Source organism: Lissotriton vulgaris, unplaced genomic scaffold, assembly GCF_964263255.1.
Source record: "Lissotriton vulgaris unplaced genomic scaffold, aLisVul1.2 SCAFFOLD_3308, whole genome shotgun sequence".
Classification (NCBI taxonomy): domain Eukaryota; kingdom Metazoa; phylum Chordata; class Amphibia; order Caudata; family Salamandridae; genus Lissotriton; species Lissotriton vulgaris.
In genome coordinates, this window is record NW_028247798.1 from 131,742 (window position 1) to 154,409 (window position 22,668).

At 53.5% G+C, this 22,668-nt stretch overlaps 1 protein-coding gene across 1 annotated transcript in view; it reads right to left on the minus strand.

The window, feature by feature from the left end:
- The window catches only part of LOC147665042 (adhesion G protein-coupled receptor D1-like), a 200,240-nt gene that overhangs the window by 80,002 nt on the left and 97,570 nt on the right, over nucleotides 1-22,668 (minus strand). The window contains exon 4 of the mRNA XM_086949798.1: nucleotides 7,271-7,363. Within this exon, the coding sequence (XP_086805924.1) occupies nucleotides 7,271-7,363 (93 nt within the window). The remainder of the gene's footprint in view (nucleotides 1-7,270; nucleotides 7,364-22,668) is intronic.

Consider the following 22,668-nt stretch of genomic DNA (forward strand, 5'->3'; position numbering starts at 1 on the left):
TGGCATTCCAGCCGTCTTCAGCCCGGCTTGCTTGAATCCAGTGGCAAAGTGAGCAAGGGACTCACGTCTGAGCATACCCTGCCACACTTATGGCGAACAAAGCAAATCCAAAGCTTCTTTCCGGTCCAGGGAAGGCATGGCTTGGCAGTTCGGGCTGGACTGTTCCCATGAGGCACAGGGTCAGACTGATTTGCATATGGCCATGTCTGAACTGGGGTGGCAGAGTGCTCAAGACCGCAGTTCCTCATTTGGAGGAGGGTGAATCTCTTTGCCTCTCCACCTGTGCCATAAAATGGACTTGGCTAAAAATGCGAAGAAGCCACCAGGAGGCTACAAAAGGTGGTGCAGCACTGTCAGTGCCCCCCCTAAAGGCAGCCCTCTGTAGGGAACTCAAGATGTCCTATGGGTCCTCCAGACATCTACCGGCAAGCAGACTTCAGTTTACTAAACACTCTTAATTTATTTAATATTATTTGCCCTATGCGACCTGGGCTCTGCAGGAGGGAAGGGCCATCAATGATGCAGAGTACCACCTTCCAGAACATTTTTGTCAGGTGGTGGTGATGGTGGGGGGGGGCTCGGCGTGTAAAAAGTTTTAGATGGGGGGGCTCAGCCGACAAAAGTTTGAAGACCTCTGCTCTAGACGGAGGCTGTCCTCAAAAAGGAAGACATAAGGGTTGATTTAAAAAAGAATTTATGAGTACAGGAAGTAGTACTACAGGGGTGTGCTTTTACATACTCTGACAAGCCTTTGTCAATCGGTGCTAATTGTCCAACTCTGTACTAGTAAGTTCCCTCTGTTTATAGTAACTGTATGTGAATGTTAGTGCCACTGTAGATGTTTTGTGGAAGTGGAAGTAAGCAGAGCCGGAATTGGAAAAAACGTACTCCGGGAATCCATACATTAGGGGTCATGGAATTGCAGAATAAAGGGGGTGGGGTCCCAAGGAGCAAAGCTTGAAAAGCAGAATCTAACAGTCAACTTATACATTTATATGAAAAGAGTCTGCAACAAAGAAATTGGCAACTAGGGCAAAAGTGGGAGTAAATCTGTTATATATTTTCTTAATGGGTCATAAAGAGGCTGCAGTTTAAAATTATTTACAGGATTAAGACACCTGCTGCAGAAATCCTTGTGTGCCCAGAAAAGATTAGGGGTTTATAATAGCGGTGACACAGCTCTCGTGGTTACCGCAGTTCTGGCAAAGTTCTGCTCTTTCCAGTCAGTTTTGATTCAGAGCAGCATAGAGGGTTCATGTGCCTGCTGCAAAGCACAATGTGTAACATGCAGATCACACATTTGTTTAGGTAGGTAGGTGGGCAACTGCTTTTGACACTGAGATCGTTTGATACTTTCAGTTTATAAATTGCAAACCTTGTAATATATCATAGTGATCTATTTCCCGGCGTCAAGGAGCGGAATACTATAGGTAAATTACAGTTTTAGATCCATTTTTTTTTTTTATCTGCTGTTATTCTTAGTTGCAAAGAAGGGTTCTTTTGGGAAGTAATAAAGTCGTATTAATGCAGTGAACCAGAGTCATTGATTTAGGTTTTATATCCTGACCACGTGCTTCTCCCGACCATTCTCTCGTCACATATAATGTCTACAATTATGGATGATATGTGATTCCTACACCTTATACTTCATTTCCTGTACATCGATTTACACACATAGTGTGCCTGAGTGTGATGTAAAGCGCTCTGGCACCCTACACTGGGATACCTGGCGCTATAGAAGAATTAAATGTAAAAAATAGTAGGCGCCATTACATCTATATTTCTGCAATTACTCATACAAACAGATATATCTTGCATTTTATTAGTGCAAGCAAATCTCTTACCTGGGGAGTTGAAGAAAGTGAAAAACCTGCCTCAAATAGTTTCTCCTAAGCACCTGTGAAGCGATAACCTGCTGTGCTCCTTTGTTCCCTTCCACTGATTAGGCGTCTAGGTGTTGGGCTCCAGACAGCTCCCATCCAGTATTATACTCAAAGAAAAGGGGTGCTGATAGCCCTTTAAATCAGCCCTTTGTTTTGGGCCGAGGAGCTGGAACTGTAAATAAGAAAGTCCCCTCGCTGCCTGCAGGTTGCTGCTTCCAACTAGATGCAAACAATGTGTGGGCGCTGCTGAAATGTGTCCTGGTGTCTGAAAATGACACCAGGACAAATTCAGCATGTTACCCTGGGTCAGCTGGATGTCAGTTCCGGCCAGAAGTAGCTGCAGGGACTGGGATCTGATGTAATCCCCCTACTTTTCATCACGCCATTTTCTCTGCCCGCCCCAGCATACCCGCACCTCTCCCTGGCCCTCGCCCAGTATCAGGTATTCGCCGCCCAAAGTTGCTGTTACTGTTTGTAGCACACCATGGGGGCCTGGGATAATCCGCATCGTTAGTGCTGCTGTCACGTCCGGAGAAGAGAAGGTGAGGCAGAAGCGGCGTGGGACTCAGTCTGTGTCGACTAGTCCTCGGGTGCACTGCACTGCTGACTGTCTGTGGTGAGCAGGGCCTCATTCACGTTGCCAGACCTGTGGCGAGCCGAGGCCCAGGCCAGTGTGTGAATAATTATTTTTCACTGACTGACTTGCTTCAGGCACGATTGGAGCGAGTCTGCAGCTATAAGCTGTTAAAGTGTACCAGAAATTCACGCTCTGCAACATAAATAAGTAACATCATCATGCCGTGACTAGTGAGCAGCCAGCTACTATTCAAAAAATAGTGATCCTTATTACTGCTCCTCTGGTGAGATTAATTGTGCCTGCTATAGTGCGCAGCGTATGGTATGTATTGCTTTCATTATCGAAATGTTGTTAGGGGCAAGCACGGGTAGAGGATTCATACTTTCAGTTAGTACTTTCTCCTTGCAGGAGGATCGGTGTCCGGACAATACATACTATTGAGAACGCTGCAAGCTCGTCTATAATTGCTCTTTGCACTGCAGAGACATTAATCTGCTACTGATGACATGTGGTACAACCTTTATTTTCCCAGTGTAGAGAGACTTGCTATGTCAGAGATGAGGCAAACTGGTGATTAATGTTGTTCCTGCTGGAGAGAGGTCAGAGTTTTATCTAGTGGCAGTTTCAGTTTTTACTTTAACCATTAGGTAGCCCAGAGGGTTAATATGCTTACTGCAAAGGAAGTCTACTAGCATATTGTATTGAACTGTATTATATGTGGATAGCTCAGTGGGTTGCAGCTTTTGTCACAGAGATCCCTTTGTTACATGTGGTTCAGCCGCAACTGAAGCAGAGTTTGTGGTGGAGGGTGCTAATTTTTAGAAATTAAATAATCGCTTTAAAAGCACCTGCTGCAGAGTTCGAATTTCTTGTTGGTCAAATGAGTGGGATTTCTGATATTTGTTTATTTCTATTGACTTCATTGCATGATTTTGGTCGCAAGAAAGTGCCACACATTTAGTCATTGAATGACTCATAAATCCACTGCATGTATGAAAATGTCACACATAAGCAAGCTGAAACATTACCAGCTATACTCAAATGGGTGTAATTTCTGCTATCTATATGATTCCCTCGTCTTCATTGCTTGATTTTGCTCATGAGAAAGTGTCACTCATAGTCCTTGAAATGTCACTCATAATTGCACAGAAATTACGAAAATGTCACACATATCAATCTGAAACATTGGCAGCAATGAGTGTGGTAGCAAACCGCAGCAGTGCACCAGACTGCCTAATCTTATAAAAACAGTTCACTGAGCAAAGACAGTACAGCCAGCCAGTCCAGCCGGTGTGTGTTCCTGCCGGCCGGCCGGATCGCCCAAGCCACAGTGTGTGGGTGAGGGCAGCTAAGGTGCCGCAGAGGGGTCTTAGGTCACAGTCACAGACAGTAAGAGACTCCGGGGTCAGAGAGCGGTGGCGTAGTTGGAGAGAACGCGCTCTCTGCAGCAGTGTCTGTTCCCACTTCCCAGGCTCCTGTTGAAAGATTCATGGCGGCTGGGACCAGCCCTTACCAGGCTGAGCCCCGTGGCCCAGCTGGTGGTAACTCAGGCAGCAGGCCAAGGGAAGAAGTGCTGGCACCGGCCCTGGCCATAGAGGTTTGCCTCAAACTTCTGGCAGCGAGCAGGAGGGTCCTCGGAGGAGTGCAGAAGGCTCCAGAGGGTCTAAAGTAGAAGAGAGGCTCTTAGCAGACAATGCTTCAACAAAAGAGGCAGCATGGGACTGTGGAGAGAGGTTCCTAGAACAGGGACAGCAGGCAACAAGGCTGGGGCTATGGAAAGATGCTCCTATGCCAGGAATATTCAGGGACAGCCTGGGCTTGTGGAGAGAGCAGTACTGGGAGAGAGGTTCTTATCTTAAGAATCTTCAGCTCAGGGAGGGACAGGCACAGGCTGTGGCTGTGGATGACTTATGCAAATTCTTCATTAGGTATGTTTAACTGCAGTTTCTCATGATGTAGAGTTAATTACTTGAGCCAAATGCACTCAGTGCATTTTACACCGCCTGGGTGCTGCTTCAGGACTAAGGAGGAATACTTCTGTGATATCTCTTTCAGTGAGTTTCTTGTGGCTGTAAAATCCCATTTAGAGCGCTGTATTATCAGAACATTGTGCTTGTCTAACCTGCCTGCAGTTAGACAGTAATGTTTTTTTGAGACAGACTGCATGTGTGATTTGAGGCTGATAAAATATTGAGTGCCGAACACTAACCTGGATGTACCTAGAAGTAGAAGTAGTAGGGGAACCTCCTATCAAACCTTACTATGAATAAGGCTCCCTTGCTGAAATTCATCTGTCTTTTTGCAGTGCCAGTTGGGGAAGTGGGTGGAGCTAATAGAGAAAGTGGGTGGGGCCAATGAAGGAAGTGGGTGGGGCCAGAAATAAGTGGGTGTGGCCTCCGACAAAGATTTGAGCACCTGCACTTCATATTTTACAAATTAAGCACTGACTGGAAGTAAGTAAAACAGTACTTCAGCAATACTTTACAAACTCCAAAATACATTTGTGAGTAGGATTCATTTATGTTTTGCTTCTTAGAGGCAAATTCCTTCCCAAGTCTTACAATGAGACAGAAAGGTCAATGCGTGGCATTATTTGTAATTCATGTTTTGTTTGATCGTTTTTTACAAACTTGTCCCCAGGGCATTAGAACACTTTAGATGCGCCCCAGATTACATTACACGGAGTTACTTTTTGTTTTATTTTTATGTTTTTTGCAGGGTAGAAGTAGTCACAGGATGTTGAACGGATTGTTACAACTGGCCCTGGGCAATCCGAATCTGTTCGAAACTAAACCACTCGGAGTGAATTTAGGTTCGAGAAGAACTAATATGAGACTCGAGGTCAGGTTCGAGGTAGATTATGAACAGGGCGAATGGCGTGGAAATGACGTCTCATTCACATTCAGAACGCGGTGTGAAAAGGAGGTCAGGTCATGATTTCAGATGGTGCCATCTGAAAGGGGCAAGTCCCGGCCCTACTATCTGCATACGTGTCTCTCTGAACACCCGTGCACGTGCACAATGTTCCCTTGTTGATGCAGCTGGTAAGGGCTCCAGGGGCGCGTGCACAGCCGCATCTGCCGCACACACAACGCGCGCGTTTATGACACCTCACCCACACATTTGCCTTTATGGTGCCCTGCGCCTCCCTCCCCAGCCCCACTCGCTGCTCAAAATGACTTCCTTTTTTGTAAAATTAACAACAAAACATTGTTATTTTATGGAGACCTGCACATGAGAGCACAGCTTCCTCCAGGACCTAGGACCTGTCCGCGGCAGAGGCTCCCAGACAGGACGCCATATGTATCAAAAAAGAGTTCTGCGATTCTCAAATTGTGATTTATAGCGAATCGCAATTAGAGAATCGCAAAATGCGATGTATGTAGGATTTGCAAACATTTTTGTGAATCCTACATATTCCTTATTTGCGAATCGCAAATTGAAATGCACAAATAAGTAATTCCTTCCCATTCATTCCTATGGGCCCAGAGGCCCGTAGGAATGAATGGGAAGACATTCTCAACTTGCGATTACCAATCAAATTGAGAATGCAATTCCAAGGTTGCAAGGGTGCCAAAAGGACATCCTGTTGCACCCCTGAAATATGCATTTGTGCGCATTTTGCACACACACATGCCCCAAGGGCATGTATGTGCCACATATGGCACTTTAAAAAAATCAAAAAAGTGCTTTTTTTATTGAAAATCGCAAATTACCACCTACTTGAAGTTGGTGATGATTTCCAATTCCTTAAGGACAAATAGCAAATTTCTGGTGCTTCCAGAATTACATTTAATGAATCGCAATTTACAATTCCATAATTGCATTCGCAAAATAGAGCAGTGCAAAATTAGCAATTCTCTATTTTCCGACGGCCTTTTGGGATGATGCATCCCCAAAGGCTTTTTCCAATTTGCAAATGGGCAGATTCTGAGTATCGGCCCGTTTGCAAACGGGAAAAAGGCTTGATACATATGGTCCCAAGACTGTCATTGGCTATTCGCAGCCAGAGGCGGGAAAGGAACGGAAGAGCCGGGGCGGGGCTAAGAGGAAGCACTGGGCGCCAGTCACTTCATGGCAATAGGGGGGATCCCTATCCTCTGGGTCCATATGAGAAAATTAACAGGAAAATTGTGTATTTTGTACACATTGGTCAAGCCGGAAATGATTAGAATGAACACGACTAGCGTTGGCTCTAGACCAGAAGAATTTGAGAAAAAGAGACCCAAATTTACTTTCAGCAATCCTGCAGTGAGCACACTCCTTCGGAGCAGATGCAGAATTTTAAGTTTTAATCAACTCTACTGGACTTTTCTGACTGTCTCTCAGCGTGATTCACACCTGGTGGACCCGCGCTCACTGCAATCAAACCTGCTGGAATGTGTCTCATTGTTTTGAAAGCTCTGATTGGCTGCTGAAGCCTCAGAGAGGTTTAGGTACACCCAGCACTTCTAAGAAGGCCCTGGGCGTTGCACCTATACCCTGGAGTGACTCTAGCAGCAGCTCTGTGTCCATGACGTCCAGGTTCTAGATTCCAGGAAGGATGTCAGACTCCAGCTGTCCCTGCGGTGGCATGGCCCTACCTTGGCTGCAAGCACAGCAGTGTGTACAAGATCAGTTTGTCAATTACAAACATTTAAAATGCAAATGAACAACACACATGCATAAATACACAATCATGGATGTGACATATGTTGTGAATCAGAGCTTGAAATGTTTCCAACCTCCACCCACCAGCTCCCATGAGGTCCAATCGCCCGCAGACAGCGCTTCAAAGACACAGTCTAGGCACACCCGGAAGATTCCTCACCTACTGTCGCAGAGAGGTTAGAGTAGGCAGAGTCATTGGAATGCAGAGAAGAGTTATGGGGAGGGAGCACAGTGAAGTTGTGGATTCTGAGAGCTGAGTGGAACAAAAAGAGACACAATGATCAACAAACACAAAACAAGACATGGTGCGGCCATATCTCCCAGCGAGAAGAAGACGTCGAGGAAGCCGGGGCTCGAGAAGCAGCACTACCACCAGTAACACATGTGGGTTCCTCCCTTGGGGTGCACCCCACAGGGGATCCCCACCAAATATGAGCTGACACCTGCCCACCACCACCAGAGAACCAGAAACCGCCATATCTAGGGCCTGAGACGAGTCATGCCCCCTTGTAGGAGCATCTGAGGGGTGATTAGCATAACTGACCTCTCCTGCCTGAGGGTGACCTCTGCGAATACTCACACGTTTGCTTTCATCCACCCATTGCCAAGGGGGGGCCGTATCTCAAGTCATCCTCATTAGCAGCATTAAGCCCCATTGTAAGCGTGAGGGTGTCTTCTTTCACTTTTGTTTGTATTTTTGGTCAGGGCTGCTGACCCACCTGAAGCCACACATGTGCAAGGATTCATTGCTTTATTGCGATGCAAATTCAGTGTCTTCTTTCAGGGCGGAGCTCCTGGCTCGGACATCCTGATTAAAAGTGCTTCCAGTATTAGCCACATGATAACTGCCCAACCCCTGGACATTGCACGGGCCCCTCACACCCTTTCTGGGAGAGATACAATGCCAGCACCAGCATGTTTCAGGTTGGTCTCCTGCTCAAGGGTTGGGATGAGGCCCTGGACACTGGGACAACTGTAAACCATGCTGACTTGACCCACCGGAAGGGAACGCTGACCAGCCAGGGGAGGGAGAGCTCTGGACACTGGGACAACTCCAAGCCTTGCTGACTTGACCCGCTGGAAGGGAACCCTGACCAGCCAGAGGTGGGAAGGGTTGGGATGAGGCCCTGGACACTGGGACAACTGTTAGCCATGATGGCTTGACCCACTGGAAGGGAACACTGACCAGCCAGTGGTGGGAGGGGTAGGGGAGGGTCCTGGACACTAGACAACTGTAAGCCATGCTGACTTGACCCACTGGAAGGGAACGCTGACCAGCCAGTGGTAGAGAGTCTGGAGGAGGGCCCTGGACACTAGGTCAACTGTAAGTCATGCTGAGTTGACCCACTGGAAGGGAATGCTGACCAGCCAGTGGTGGAAGGGGTGGTTGAGGGCCCTGGACACTGGGACAACTGTAAGCCATGCTGACTTGACCCGCTGGAAGGGAACGCTGACCAGCCAGCGGTGGGAGGGGTGGTTGAGGGCCCTGGACATTGGGACAACTGTAAGTCATGCTGAGTTGACCCACTGGAAGGGAATGCTGACCAGCCAGTGGTGGAAGGGGTGGTTGAGGGCTCTGGACACTTGGACAACTGTAAGCCATGCTGCCTTGACCCACTGGAAGGGAACGCTGACCAGCCAGTGGTGGGAGGGGTTGGGGAGGGCCCTGGACACTGGGACAACTCTATTCCTTCTTGACTTGACCAGCTGTAAGAGAAAGAGAGGCTAATGGTGGGAGGGATGAGAGGGCCCTGAGTAGGTCAGGGACTTTTTAAGGTCCTTGTGGTGGTCATTCTTTACAAAAATGGCCTCGGCGGAGAGTGTTGTGCCAGAGTCACGAGGTCTGTGCAGGCCAGTTAGCCATCAGCGGCTTTAGTACACTGCAGAGATGAAGGTTCAGGGCTCACAGCGGGGGCGTTGATCCATAAAAGGATGAGTGCTCATGCTCTGGTATATTTTTTTGTTTTATGGTTTCATAAACGATGAACACAACTGTTCATCAGCTGATGATGACACAGGTGGAGTCTGTTACAGGTGCATGTAGTGGCTTTATTACAGCGGTGCTGCAAGTCCACAACAAAATGGTAATAAGCATTTGGGTTGGCCCTCATGCTTGCCAACAAGGCCATTTTCATGCAGTTTGTTGTAGTCTAGCGCTCCCTGCTGGCCGCTTGCAGTGGTTCCCCAAGGCATTTGCCTACAGTGAACCTTTTGTAGCACCCTTCCTGGTTTCTTGCGACAAACATTGTGTGAGACGACTCTAGACTACGGGTACTGCAACACCACTTCTACCCGCCGGCTACTAAGCCCAACATCAACATTAGTTGGGCAGAGAGAAGAGGGGTGAGGTGAACATTAAAAAGTCTCTGGGAGGGTTCACCTGCTGGAATGAGAGAGGCGAGCTGTAAATAAAGGTCTCCCAGCCAAGGCGGACAGGTCATTCCGCACGTCTGTCCTTTTCCCAGTAGCCTGCAGGCTAAGGGACTCTTTAAGAGCAGGGTGGGCTTCCATGGCCAACTAGTGCCCCCAGGGCACCATTCTAGCCCCGCCCTCCAGCAGGCGTCAGAGTAGAGACTTTCTTTACCTTCTCTTCTCTGTGGGGTTCAGCCCCCACCCCAAGGACGGCCAACATGTTTCACTGGCCCAGCAGTCCCCCCCCCCCCGCTGTCTGCTGCACTCTCCTGCCCTTAAGGCCCCCCGGCTTCCCTGCCTGCAGGGTCAGGTGAGAGATATGCTCGCCATAAATGAAACAAATCACCAATGAATGAGGCATGCAGACACAAAGATCATGGCATTTATGAGACTAATGGAATGAGATACATGATGAAAACAAACACATGGCGTGGCCAATGGAGGAAAAAGAAACAGAAGCAACAAGCATTGGAAATGCAATAGGTCTCGCATTAGAAAAGTTGGAGCTATTGGTTTTCTAAATAACAATTTTTTTTATGTGTTGGTCTTGAATATAGCAAAATTAATAGCTTTGTCATTTACAATGCCAATACTTTTAACTTTTTCAAATGTGACACCAATAGCATTTGTAATGCAACATGTTTTGTATGTACGTGACTTACGATCCCAATGCTGTTCAGGTATTCTTGTATAAACGTATCTAACACAATGCGGTGCAATGACTTGCTGGGCCTTCAACTGCAAAAGGACATGAGTGCAAACAAAAGAATCCCTGCTCAAGCTGTATTTTCTGTTTTCAGGACTGGCTCATCTAATTGGATCGTCGATGCTCAAGGCATACATGAATGGCTTTTTTATTGACATACTATTGTATCATAAAGTAAGGGAAAAGGCAAATAAAGCCGGCCTGGTCTGTCACCTTGTTGCAGTAACTGTGCAGTGAGGGGATGTAACTTCAAGCTGCAGCTCATCCACATTTCCCTCTTGTTTGTGTTTAAAGGTGAAGGCAATGTTTAATCCGTTTGCTTATGAAGATTACAGACAAGAAAAGATAAGGCAGAAGATCGAAGAAACACGTGCACTGAGGGTCCAAATAAAGGTGAAATCACCGATACGGCAAATATTACCAGTGTACATGCGCTTTTGAGACATTTGTGCTCTAGCTGGTTGTGCTGGAGTGCTCGGCATTGAGTTATGTGCTCGTCATGTGTGATGCTGGGAGAGTGGTAATGGGGGAGGCTGGTGACCACGCCAATGCTCTAATAACCTGTGGAACTGAGAAAAACGAAAAAGTGAAATGCAATGCTTAAACATACTCTGGCAACAACTACAGGCGTCTTAGACTTTTGAAAAAAGAGATGCCTACAGATTTAAGTCACTGTTGTGACGGAAGGGGGGAGGAGAAACGAGAGACACGGCCTGGCGGGCGTGAAAGTGAAAGTACGGCCGGCAGGCCGTGAATAATTAGGGGAGGAGGGAGGAGCTGGGGAACAGATGGCTGGCTTTGATGTGCACACGCTCTATGTCAATGCGCTTGCGCATTGAGCTTGCTTTTCATGGGCACTGGATGAAATCACCAGTTTGGTAAACCTCTGGATAAGCCCCTATATTCTCGCAAGCTCAATGTGCAAGCGCATTGACAGGCGAGACCTAAAAACAACTATGAACCACATTTAAGAAACACAATGACACATTCTCACGAAGATTGTCGAAGAGAGGCAGACAGATACAGAGCGATAGAGTGAGAGAAGGAAGAGGGCGGCGAGAAGTGAGAGAAGGGAAAAAGAGAGAACGAGAGACGGAAAGAAAAGAGAGACGGGGAAGCTGTGGAGTGAGGGGCAGAGAGGGAGCAAATGAGAGAAAGATAATGATGGGGCAGAGGGAGAGATTGATAGATAGATAGATAGATAGATAGATAGATAGATAGATAGATAGATAGATAGATAGATAGATAGATAGATAGATAGACAGACAGACAGACAGACAGACAGACAGACAGACAGACAGACAGACAGACAGACAGACAGACAGACAGACAGACAGATAGATAGATAGATAGATAGATAGATAGATAGATAGATAGATAGATAGATAGATAGATAGATAGATAGATAGATCCACCCCTCCATTGGATGCTATCCAAGAATATCCACAGTTTTAAGCGCCTCACAACCATTTGTTAGAATTCACACACAGCACCTAAAGTAACTGCAACTCCCAGACACTAGCAGACCACCAAAGCCCACCCTACAGGATGGAAACAGCAACCAGCCTGAGCGGGTGGGACATGGAACCATTAAAGATATCGGCTGGAAATGCCTGGAGAGAGAACACCGCTTGCAAAGAATCACCCTGTGTCAAAACATTAACACAACAAACCACATAATCTCCAAAGTCAAAACATATCATCAGCCACACAGGGACAAATGATTTACAAAGACAGGAAAACAGCATCATCAAAGACGCAGAAGACCTGGTGAGTACAGCAGACATCCAACTCCCATCTGGACAAATGCAGCTGTCCACTCTCTTCTCAAGAGCGGACATATAACAGTGAGACATCACCAGCAGGAATAAAATCACAGCCTGAGCCTGCTGTCAAACCCTTGGACTGCGAACAGCTTGGTACCACCTTGTCAGTACCAAGTGCCGGCACTTGGCACTGCCCTCCAGAGTGGCATAGGGTTTGGACTGTTTACAAGCACCTGAAGGATGGTGGAATAAACCATAACACAAGCAGACATGGAGACCCAAAAAGGAAAAACAACTCCAACTGGGGACAGCCATCATGTTAGCAAAGACATAGCAAGAAGCCACCAAACCACAAAGACACCTTCATCACACACGTACCAAAGAAATACCACTAAGGAAAAGAGAAACCATACAGTCAATCACACACAGAATTGATAGTTTAAGAGGAGAACGAAGCAGGACAATAACCAAAGGAAAACATCACCAACAAGAAAGACAGAGAAGAACCAGGCAAGACCTGCACTTCCACTTCACTACAGAACCAAAATGATGGATTCAAGAAAGACATATTCCAATCCAAATGCAACAACATAAGATCACAAATGCAAAGAATGAAAACTCCACACCAAACTGACTATCAGTAGAGACGATGTAGGGATATAGCACACAAACAGAGAGATACAACCAGCATGGGTGTCGCGAGAGTACAGGCTGAGGGATACAACCAGCATGGCGGTCACAAAAGGGCAGGCAGAGGGATACAAAAAGCATGGGGGTCGCGAGAGGGCAGGCAGAGGGATACAACCAGCATTGGGGTCACCAGAGGGCAGGCAGAGGGATACAACCAGCATGGGGGTCGCGAGAGGGCAGGCAGAGGGATACAACCAGCATAAGGGGTCGCGAGAGGGCAGGCAGAGGGATACAACCAGCATGGGGGTCGCGAGAGGGCAGGCAGAGGGATACAACCAGCAAGGGGGTCGCAAGAGTGCAGGCAGAGGGATACAACCAGCATAAGAGGTCGCGAGAGGGCAGGCAGAGGGATACAACCAGCATGGGGGTCGCAAGAGTGCAGGCAGAGGGATACAACCAGCATAAGGGGTCGCGAGAGGGCAGGCAGAGGGATACAACCAGCATGGGGGGTCGCAAGAGTGCAGGCAGAGGGATACAACCAGCATAAGGGGTCGCGAGAGGGCAGGCATAGGGATACAACCAGCATGGCGGTCACGAAAGGGCAGGCAGAGGGATACAACCAGCATGTGGGTCACGAGAGGGCAGGCAGAGGGATACAACCAGCATAAGGGGTCGCGAGAGGGCAGGCAGAGGGATACAACCAGCATGGGGGTCGCGAGAGGGCAGGCAGAGGGATACAACCAGCATAAGGGGTCGCGGGAGGGCAGGCAGAGGGATACAACCAGCATGGGGGTCGCAAGTGGGCAGGCAGAGAGATACAACCAGCATGGGGGTCGCAAGAGTGCAGGCAGAGGGATACAACCAGCATGGGGGTTGCAAGAGTGCAGGCAGAGGGATACAACCAGCATGGGGGTTGCAAGAGTGCAGGCAGAGGGATACAACCAGCCTGGGGGTCGCGAGAGGGCAGGCAGAGGGATACACCCAGCATGGGGGCCGCGAGAGGGTAGGCAGAGGGATACAACCAGCATGGGGGTCGCGAGAGGGCAGGCAGAGAGATACAACCAGCATGGGGGTTGCAAAAGGGCAGGCAGAGGGATGGAACCAGCATGGGGGTCGTGAGAGGTCAGGCAGAGGGATACAACCAGCATGGGGGCCGCGAGAGGGCAGGCAGAGGGATACAACCAGCATGGTGGTCGCGAGAGGGCAGGCTGAGGGATACAACCAGCATGGGGGTTGCAAGAGGGCAGGCAGAGGGATACAACCAGCATGGGGGTCACAAGAGGGCAGGCAGAGGGATAGAACCAGCATGGGGGTCGCGAGAGAGCAGGTAGAGGGATAGAACCAGCATGGGGGTCGCGAGAGGGCAGGCAGAGAGATACAACCAGCATGGGGGTCGCAAGAGGGCAGGCAGAGGGATAAAACCAGCATGGGGGTTGCAAGAGGGCAGGCAGAGGGATACAACCAGCATGGGGGTCGCGAGAGGGTAGGCTGAGGGATAGAACCAGCATGGGGGTCGGGAAAGGGCAGGCTGAGGGATAGAACCAGCATTGGGGTCGCGAGAGGGCAGGCTGAGGGATACAACCAGCATGGGGGTCGCGAGAGAGCAGGCAGAGGAATAGAACCAGCATGGGGTCGCGAGAGAGCAGGCAGAGGGATAGAAACAGCATGGGGGTCGTGAGAGGGCAGGCAGAGAGATACAACCAGCATGGGGGTCGCAAGAGGGCAGGCAGAGGGATACAACCAGCATGGGGGTTGCAATAGGGCAGGCAGAGGGATACAACCAGCATGGGGGTCGCGAGAGGGTAGGCTGAGGGATAGAACCAGCATGGGGGTCGCGAGAGGGCAGGCTGAGGGATAGAACTAGCATGGGGGTCACGAGAGGGCAGGCTGAGGGATACAACCAGCATGAGGGTCGTGAGAGGGCAGGCAGAGGGATAGAACCAGCATGGGGGTCACAAAAGGGCAGGCAGAGGGATACAACCAGCATGGGGTTCACGAGAGGGCAGGCTGAGGGATACAACCAGCATGGGGGTGGCGAGAGGGCAGGCTGAGGGATACAACCAGCATGGGGGTCGCGAGAGGGCAGGCTGAGGGATAAAACCAGCATAGGGGTCGCAAGAGGGCAGGCAGAGGGATACAACCAGCATGGGGGTCAGGGGAGGGCAGGCAGAGGGATACAACCAGCATGGGGGTCACAAGAGGGCAGGCAGAGGGATACAACCAGCATGGGGGTCGCGAGAGGGCAGGCTGAGGGATACAACCAGCATGGGGGTCGCGAGAGGGCAGGCTGAGGGATAAAACCAGCATGGGGGTTGCAAGAGGGCAGGCAGAGGGATACAACCAGCATGGGGGCCGCGAGAGGGCAGACAGAGGGATACAACCAGCATGGGGGCTGCGAGAGGGCAGACAGAGGGATACAACCAGCCTGGGGGTCGCGAGAGGGCAGGCAGAGGGATACAACCAGCATGGGGGTCGCAAGAGGGCAGGCAGAGTGATACAACCAGCATGGGGTTCGCAAGAGGGCAGGCAGAGGGATACACCCAGCATAGGGGTCGCGAGAGGGCAGGCAGAGGGATACAACCAGCATGGGGGCCGCAAGAGAGCAGGCAGAGGGATACAACCAGCATGGGGGTCGCAAGAGGGCAGGCAGAGTGATACGACCAGCATGGGGGTCGCGAGAGGGCAGGCAGAGGGATACACCCAGCATAGGGGTCGCGAGAGGGCAGGCAGAGGGATACAACCAGCATAGGGGTCGCGAGAGGGCAGGCAGAGATATACAACCAGCATGGGGGTTGCAAGAGGGCAGGCAGAGGGATAGAACCAGCATTGGGGTCGCGAGAGGGCAGGCAGAGAGATACAACCAGCATGGGGGTCGCAAGAGGGCAGGCAGAGGGATACAACCAGCATGGTTGTTGCAAGAGGGCAGGCAGAGGGATACAACCAGCATGGCGGTCGTGAGAGGGTAGGCTGAGGGATAGAACCAGCATGGGGGTCGCGAGAGGGCAGGCTGAGGGATAGAACCAGCATGGGGGTCGCCTAGAAGGCAGGCAGAGGGATACAACCAGCATTGGGGTCGTGAGAGGGCAAGCAGAGGGATAGAACCAGCATGGGGGTCACGAAAGGGCAGGCAAAGGGATACAACCAGCATGGGGGTCACAAGAGGGCAGGCAGAGGGATACAACCAGTATGGGAGTCGCAAGAGGGCAGGCAGAGGGATACAACCAGCATGGGGGTCGCGAGAGGGCAGGCTGAGGGATACAACCAGCATGGGGGTCGCGAGAGGGCAGGCTGAGGGATACAACCAGCATGGGGGTCGCAAGAGGGCAGGCAGAGGGATACAACCAGCATGGGGGTCACGAGAGGGCAGGCAGAGGGATACAACCATCATGGGGGTTGCAAGAGGGAAGGCAGAGGGATACAACCAGCATGGGGGCCGCGAGAGGGCAGACAGAGGGATACAACCAGCATGGGGGCCGCGAGAGGGCAGACAGAGGGATACAACCAGCCTGGGGGTCGCGAGAGGGCAGGCAGAGGGATACAACCAGCATGGGGTTCGCAAGAGGGCAGGCAGAGTGATACAACCAGCATGGGGGTCGCGAGAGGGCAGGCAGAGGGATACACCCAGCCTAGGGGTCGCGAGAGGGCAGGCAGAGGGATACAACCAGCATGGGGGCCTCAAGAGAGCAGGCAGAGGGATACAAACATCATGGGGGTCGCAAGAGGGCAGGCAGAGTGATACAACCAGCATGGGGGTCGCGAGAGGGCAGGCAGAGGGATACACCCAGCATAGGGGTCGCGAGAGGGCAGGCAGAGGGATACAACCAGCATGGGGTCGTGAGAGGGCAGTCAGAGAGATACAACCAGCATTGGGGTCGCGAGAGGGCAGGCTGAGGGATACAACTAGGATAGGCGTCGCAAGAGGGCAGGCTGAGGGATACAACCAGCATGGGGGTCACGAGATGGCAGGCAGAGGGATACAACCAGCATGGGGGTCGCGAGAGGGCAGGCTGAGGGATACAACCAGCATGGGGGTCGTGAGAGGGCAGGCAGAGGGATACAACCAGCATGGGGGTCGCGAGAGGGCAGGCAGAGTGATAGAACCAGCCGGGGGGTTGCGAGAGGGCGGCGGAGAGATACAACCAGCATGGGGGTCGCAAGAGGGCAGGCAGAGGGATACAACCAGCATGGATGGGGGTCACAAAAGGGCAGGCTGAGGGATACAACCAGCATAAGGGGTCGCAAGAGGGCAGGCAGAGGGATAGAACCAGCATGCGGGTCGCGAGATGGCAGGCAGAGGGATACAACCAGCATGGGGGTCGCGAGAGGGCAGGCAGAGGGATACAACAAGCATGGGGGTCGCAAGAGGGCAGGCAGAGGGATACAACCAGCATGGGGGTCGCAAGAGGGCAGGCAGAGGGATACAACCAGCATGGGGGCCGCGAGAGGGCAGGCAGAGGGATACATCCAGCATGCGGGTCGCGAGATGGCAGGCAGAGGGATACAACCAGCATGGGGGTCGCGAGAGGGCAGGCAGAGGGATACAACCAGCATGGGGGTCGCGAGAGGGCAGGCTGAGGGATACAACCGGCATGGGGGTCGCAAGAGGGCAGGCAGAGGGATACAGCCAGCATGGGGGCCGCGAGAGGGCAGGCAGAGGGATAGAACCAGCATGCGGGTCCCGAGATGGCAGGCAGAGGGATACATCCAGCATGGGGGTCGCGAGAGGGTAGGCAGAGGGATACAACCAGCATGGGGGTCACGAGAGGGCAGGCTGAGGGATACAACCTGCATGGGGGTCGCAAAAGGGCAGGCAGAGGGATACAACCAGCATGGGGGTCGCGAGAGGGCAGGCTGAGGGATACAACCTGCATGGGGGTCGCAAGAGGGCAGGCAGAGGGATACATCCAGCATGGGGGTCGCGAGAGGGTAGGCAGAGGGATACAACCAGCATGGGGGTCACGAGAGGGCAGGCTGAGGGATACAACCAGCATGGGGGTCATGAGAGGGCAGGCAGAGGGATACAACCAGCCTGGGGGTCGCGAGAGGGCAGGCAGAGGGATAGAACCAGCATGGGGGTCGCGATAAGGCAGGCAGAGGGATACAATCAGCGTGGGGGTCGCGAGAGGGCAGGCAGAGGGATAGAACCAGCATGGGGGTTGCGAGAAGGCAGGTAGAGGGATACAACCAGCGTGGCGGTCGCGAGAGGGCAGGCAGAGGGATAGAACCAGCATGGGGACACGAGAGGACAGGCAGAGGGATAGAACCAGCATGGGGGTCGCGAGAAGGCAGGCAGAGGGATACAACCAGCATAAGGGGTTGCGAGAAGGCAGGCAGAGGGATACAACCAGCATAAGGGGTTGCGAGAGGGCAGGCAGAGGGATACAACCAGAATGGGGGGTGCGAGAGAGCAGGGAGAGGGATACAACCAGCACGGGGGTCGCGAGAGAGCAGGCTGAGGGATACACCCAGCATGGGGGTCGCGAGAGGGCAGGCAGAGGGATACAACCAGCATGGGGGTCGTGAGAGGGCAGTCAGAGAGATACAACCAGCATGGGGATCGTGAGAGGGCAGGCTGAGGGATACAACCAGCATGGGGGTCGCAAGAGGGCAGGCTGAGGGATACAACCAGCATGGGGGTTGCAAGAGGGCAGGCAGAGGGATACAACCAGCAAGGGGGTCGTAAGAGGGCAGGCTGAGGGATACAACTAGGATAGGGGTCGCAAGAGGGCAGGCTGAGGGATACAACCAGCATGGGGGTCACGAGATTGCAGGCAGAGGGATACAACCAGCATGGGGGTCGCGAGAGGGCAGGCTGAGGGATACAACCAGCATGGGGCTTGAAGAGGGCAGGCAGAGGGATAGAACCAGCATGGGGTCACGAAAGGGCAGGCAGAGGGATACAACCAGCATGGGGGTCACAAGAGGGCAGGCAGAGGGATACAACCAGCATGGGGGTCACGAGAGGGCAGGCAGAGGGATACAACCAGCATGGGGGTCGCGAGAGGGCAGGCAGAGGGATACAACCAGCATGGGGACCACGAGAGGGCAGGCAGAGGGATACAACCAGCATGGGGGTCACAAGAGGGCAGGCAGAGGGATACAACCAGCATGGGGCCCACGAGAGGGCAGGCAGAGGGATACTACCAGCATGGGGGTCGCGAGAGGGCAGTCAGAGAGATACAACCAGCATGGGGGTCGCAAGAGGGCAGGCAGAGGGATACAACCAGCATGGGGGCCGCGAGAGGGCAGGCAGAGGGATAGAACCAGCATGCGGGTCGCGAGAGGGCAGGCAGAGGGATACAACCAGCATGGGGGTCGCGAGAGGGTAGGCAGAGGGATAAAACCAGCATGGGGGTCACGAGAGGGCAGGCTGAGGGATACAACCAGCATGGGGGTCACGAGAGGGCAGGCAGAGGGATACAACCAGCCTGGGGGTCGCGAGAGGGCAGGCAGAGGGATAGAACCAGCATGGGGTCGCGATAAGGCAGGCAGAGGGATACAATCAGCGTGGGGGTCGCGAGAGGGTAGTCAGAGGGATAGAACCAGCATGGGGGTTGCGAGAAGGCAGGCAGATGGATACAACCAGCATGGCGGTCGCGAGAGGGCAGGCAGAGGGATAGAACCAGCATGGGGATACGAGAGGACAGGCAGAGGGATAGAACCAGCATGGGGGTCGCGAGAAGGCAGGCAGAGGGATACAACCAGCATAAGGGGTTGCGAGAGGGCAGGCAGAGGGATACAACCAGCATGGGGGGTGCAAGAGGGCAGGCAGAGAGATACAACCAGCACGGGGGTCGCGAGAGAGCAGGCTGAGGGATAGAACCAGCACGGGGGTCGCGAGAGAGCAGGCTGAGGGATAGAACCAGCATGGGGGTCACAAGAGGGCAGGCAGAAGGATACAACCAGCACGGGGGTCGCGAGAGAGCAGGCAGAGGGATACAACCAGCATGGGGGTCGCGAGAGGGCAGGCAGAGGGTTACAACCAGCATGGGGGTCACAAGAGGGCAGGCAGAAGGATACAACCAGCACGGGGGTCGCGAGAGAGCAGGCAGAGGGATACAACCAGCATGGGGAGCACAAGAGAGCAGGCAGAAGGATACAACCAGCATGGGGGTCGCGAGAGGGCAGGCTGAGGGATACAACCAGCATGGGGGTCGCCTGGAGGGCAGGCAGAGGGATACAACCAGCATGGGGGCCGCGAGAGGGCAGACAGAGGGATACAACCAGCATGGGGGCCGCGAGAGGGCAGACAGAGGGATACAACCAGCCTGGGGGTCGCGAGAGGGCAGGCAGAGGGATACAACCAGCATGGGGATCGCAAGAGGGCAGGCAGAGTGATACAACCAGCATGGGGGTCGCGAGAGGGCAGGCAGAGGGATACACCCAGCCTAGGGGTCGCGAGAGGGCAGGCAGAGGGATACAACCAGCATGGGGGCCGCAAGAGAGCAGGCAGAGGGATACAAACATCATGGGGGTCGCAAGAGGGCAGGCAGAGTGATACAACCAGCATGGGGGTCGCGAGAGGGCAGGCAGAGGGATACACCCAGCATAGGGGTCGCGAGAGGGCAGGCAGAGGGATACAACCAGCATGGGGTCGTGAGAGGGCAGTCAGAGAGATACAACCAGCATTGGGGTCGTGAGAGGGCAGTCAGAGAGATACAACCAGCATTGGGGTCGCGAGAGGGCAGGCTGAGGGATACAACTAGGATAGGCGTCGCAAGAGGGCAGGCTGAGGGATACAACCAGCATGGGGGTCACGAGATGGCAGGCAGAGGGATACAACCAGCATGGGGGTCGCGAGAGGGCAGGCTGAGGGATACAACCAGCATGGGGGTCGTGAGAGGGCAGGCAGAGGGATACAACCAGCATGGGGGTTGAGAGAGGGCAGGCAGAGTGATAGAACCCGCCGGGGGGTTGCGAGAGGGCGGCGGAGAGATACAACCAGCATGGGGGTCGCAAGAGGGCAGGCAGAGGGATACAACCAGCATGGATGGGGGTCACAAAAGGGAAGGCTGAGGGATACAACCAGCATAAGGGGTCGCAAGAGGGCAGGCAGAGGGATAGAACCAGCATGCGGGTCGTGAGATGGCAGGCAGAGGGATACAACCAGCATGGGGGTCGCGAGAGGGCAGGCAGAGGGATACAACAAGCATGGGGGTCGCAAGAGGGCAGGCAGAGGGATACAACCAGCATGGGGGTCGCAAGAGGGCAGGCAGAGGGATACAACCAGCATGGGGGCCGCGCGAGAGGGCAGGCAGAGGGATACAACCAGCATGCGGGTCGCGAGATGGCAAGCAGAGGGATACAACCAGTATGGGGGTCGCGAGAGGGCAGGCAGAGGGATACAACCAGCATGGGGGTCGCGAGAGGGCAGGCAGAGGGATACAACCTGCATGGGGGTCGCAAGAGGGCAGGCAGAGGGATACAGCCAGCATGGGGGCCGCGAGAGGGCAGGCAGAGGGATAGAACCAGCATGCGGGTCGCGAGATGGCAGGCAGAGGGATACAACCAGCATGGGGGTCGCGAGAGGGTAGGCAGAGGGATACAACCAGCATGGGGGTCACGAGAGGGCAGGCTGAGGGATACAACCAGCATGGGGGTCACGAGAGGGCAGGCAGAGGGATACAACCAGCCTGGGGGTCGCGAGAGGGCAGGCAGAGGGATAGAACCAGCATGGGGGTCGCGATAAGGCAGGCAGAGGGATACAATCAGCGTGGGGGTCGCGAGAGGGCAGGCAGAGGGATAGAACCAGCATGTGGGTTGCGAGAAGGCAGGCAGAGGGATACAACCAGCGTGGCGGTCGCGAGAGGGCAGGCAGAGGGATAGAACCAGCATGGGGACACGAGAGGACAGGCAGAGGGATAGAACCAGCATGGGGGTCGCGAGAAGGCAGGCAGAGGGATACAACCAGCATAAGGGGTTGCGAGAGGGCAGGCAGAGGGATACAACCAGAATGGGGGGTGCGAGAGAGCAGGGAGAGGGATACAACCAGCACGGGGGTCGCGAGAGAGCAGGCTGAGGGATACACCCAGCATGGGGGTCGCGAGAGGGCAGGCAGAGGGATACAACCAGCATGGGGGTCGTGAGAGGGCAGTCAGAGAGATACAACCAGCATGGGGATCGTGAGAGGGCAGGCTGAGGGATACAACCAGCATGGGGGTCGCAAGAGGGCAGGCTGAGGGATACAACCAGCATGGGGGTTGCAAAAGGGCAGGCAGAGGGATACAACCAGCATGGGGGTCGTAAGAGGGCAGGCTGAGGGATACAACTAGGATAGGGGTCGCAAGAGGGCAGGCTGAGGGATACAACCAGCATGGGGGTCACGAGATGGCAGGCAGAGGGATACAACCAGCATGGGGGTCGCGAGAGGGCAGGCTGAGGGATACAACCAGCATGGGGCTTGAAGAGGGCAGGCAGAGGGATAGAACCAGCATGGGGTCACGAGAGGGCAGGCAGAGGGATACAACCAGCATGGGGGTCACAAGAGGGCAGGCAGAGGGATACAACCAGCATGGGGGTCACGAGAGGGCAGGCAGAGGGATACAACCAGCATGGGGGTCGCGAGAGGGCAGGCAGAGGGATACAACCAGCATGGGGACCACGAGAGGGCAGGCAGAGGGATACAACCAGCATGGGGGTCACAAGAGGGCAGGCAGAGGGATACAACCAGCATGGGGCCCACGAGAGGGCAGGCAGAGGGATACTACCAGCATGGGGGTCGCGAGAGGGCAGTCAGAGAGATACAACCAGCATGGGGGTCGCAAGAGGGCAGGCAGAGGGATACAACCAGCATGGGGGCCGCGAGAGGGCAGGCAGAGGGATAGAACCAGCATGCGGGTCGCGAGAGGGCAGGCAGAGGGATACAACCAGCATGGGGGTCGCGAGAGGGTAGGCAGAGGGATAAAACCAGCATGGGGGTCACGAGAGGGCAGGCTGAGGGATACAACCAGCATGGGGGTCAGGAGAGGGCAGGCAGAGGGATACAACCAGCCTGGGGGTCGCGAGAGGGCAGGCAGAGGGATAGAACCAGCATGGGGGCCGCGC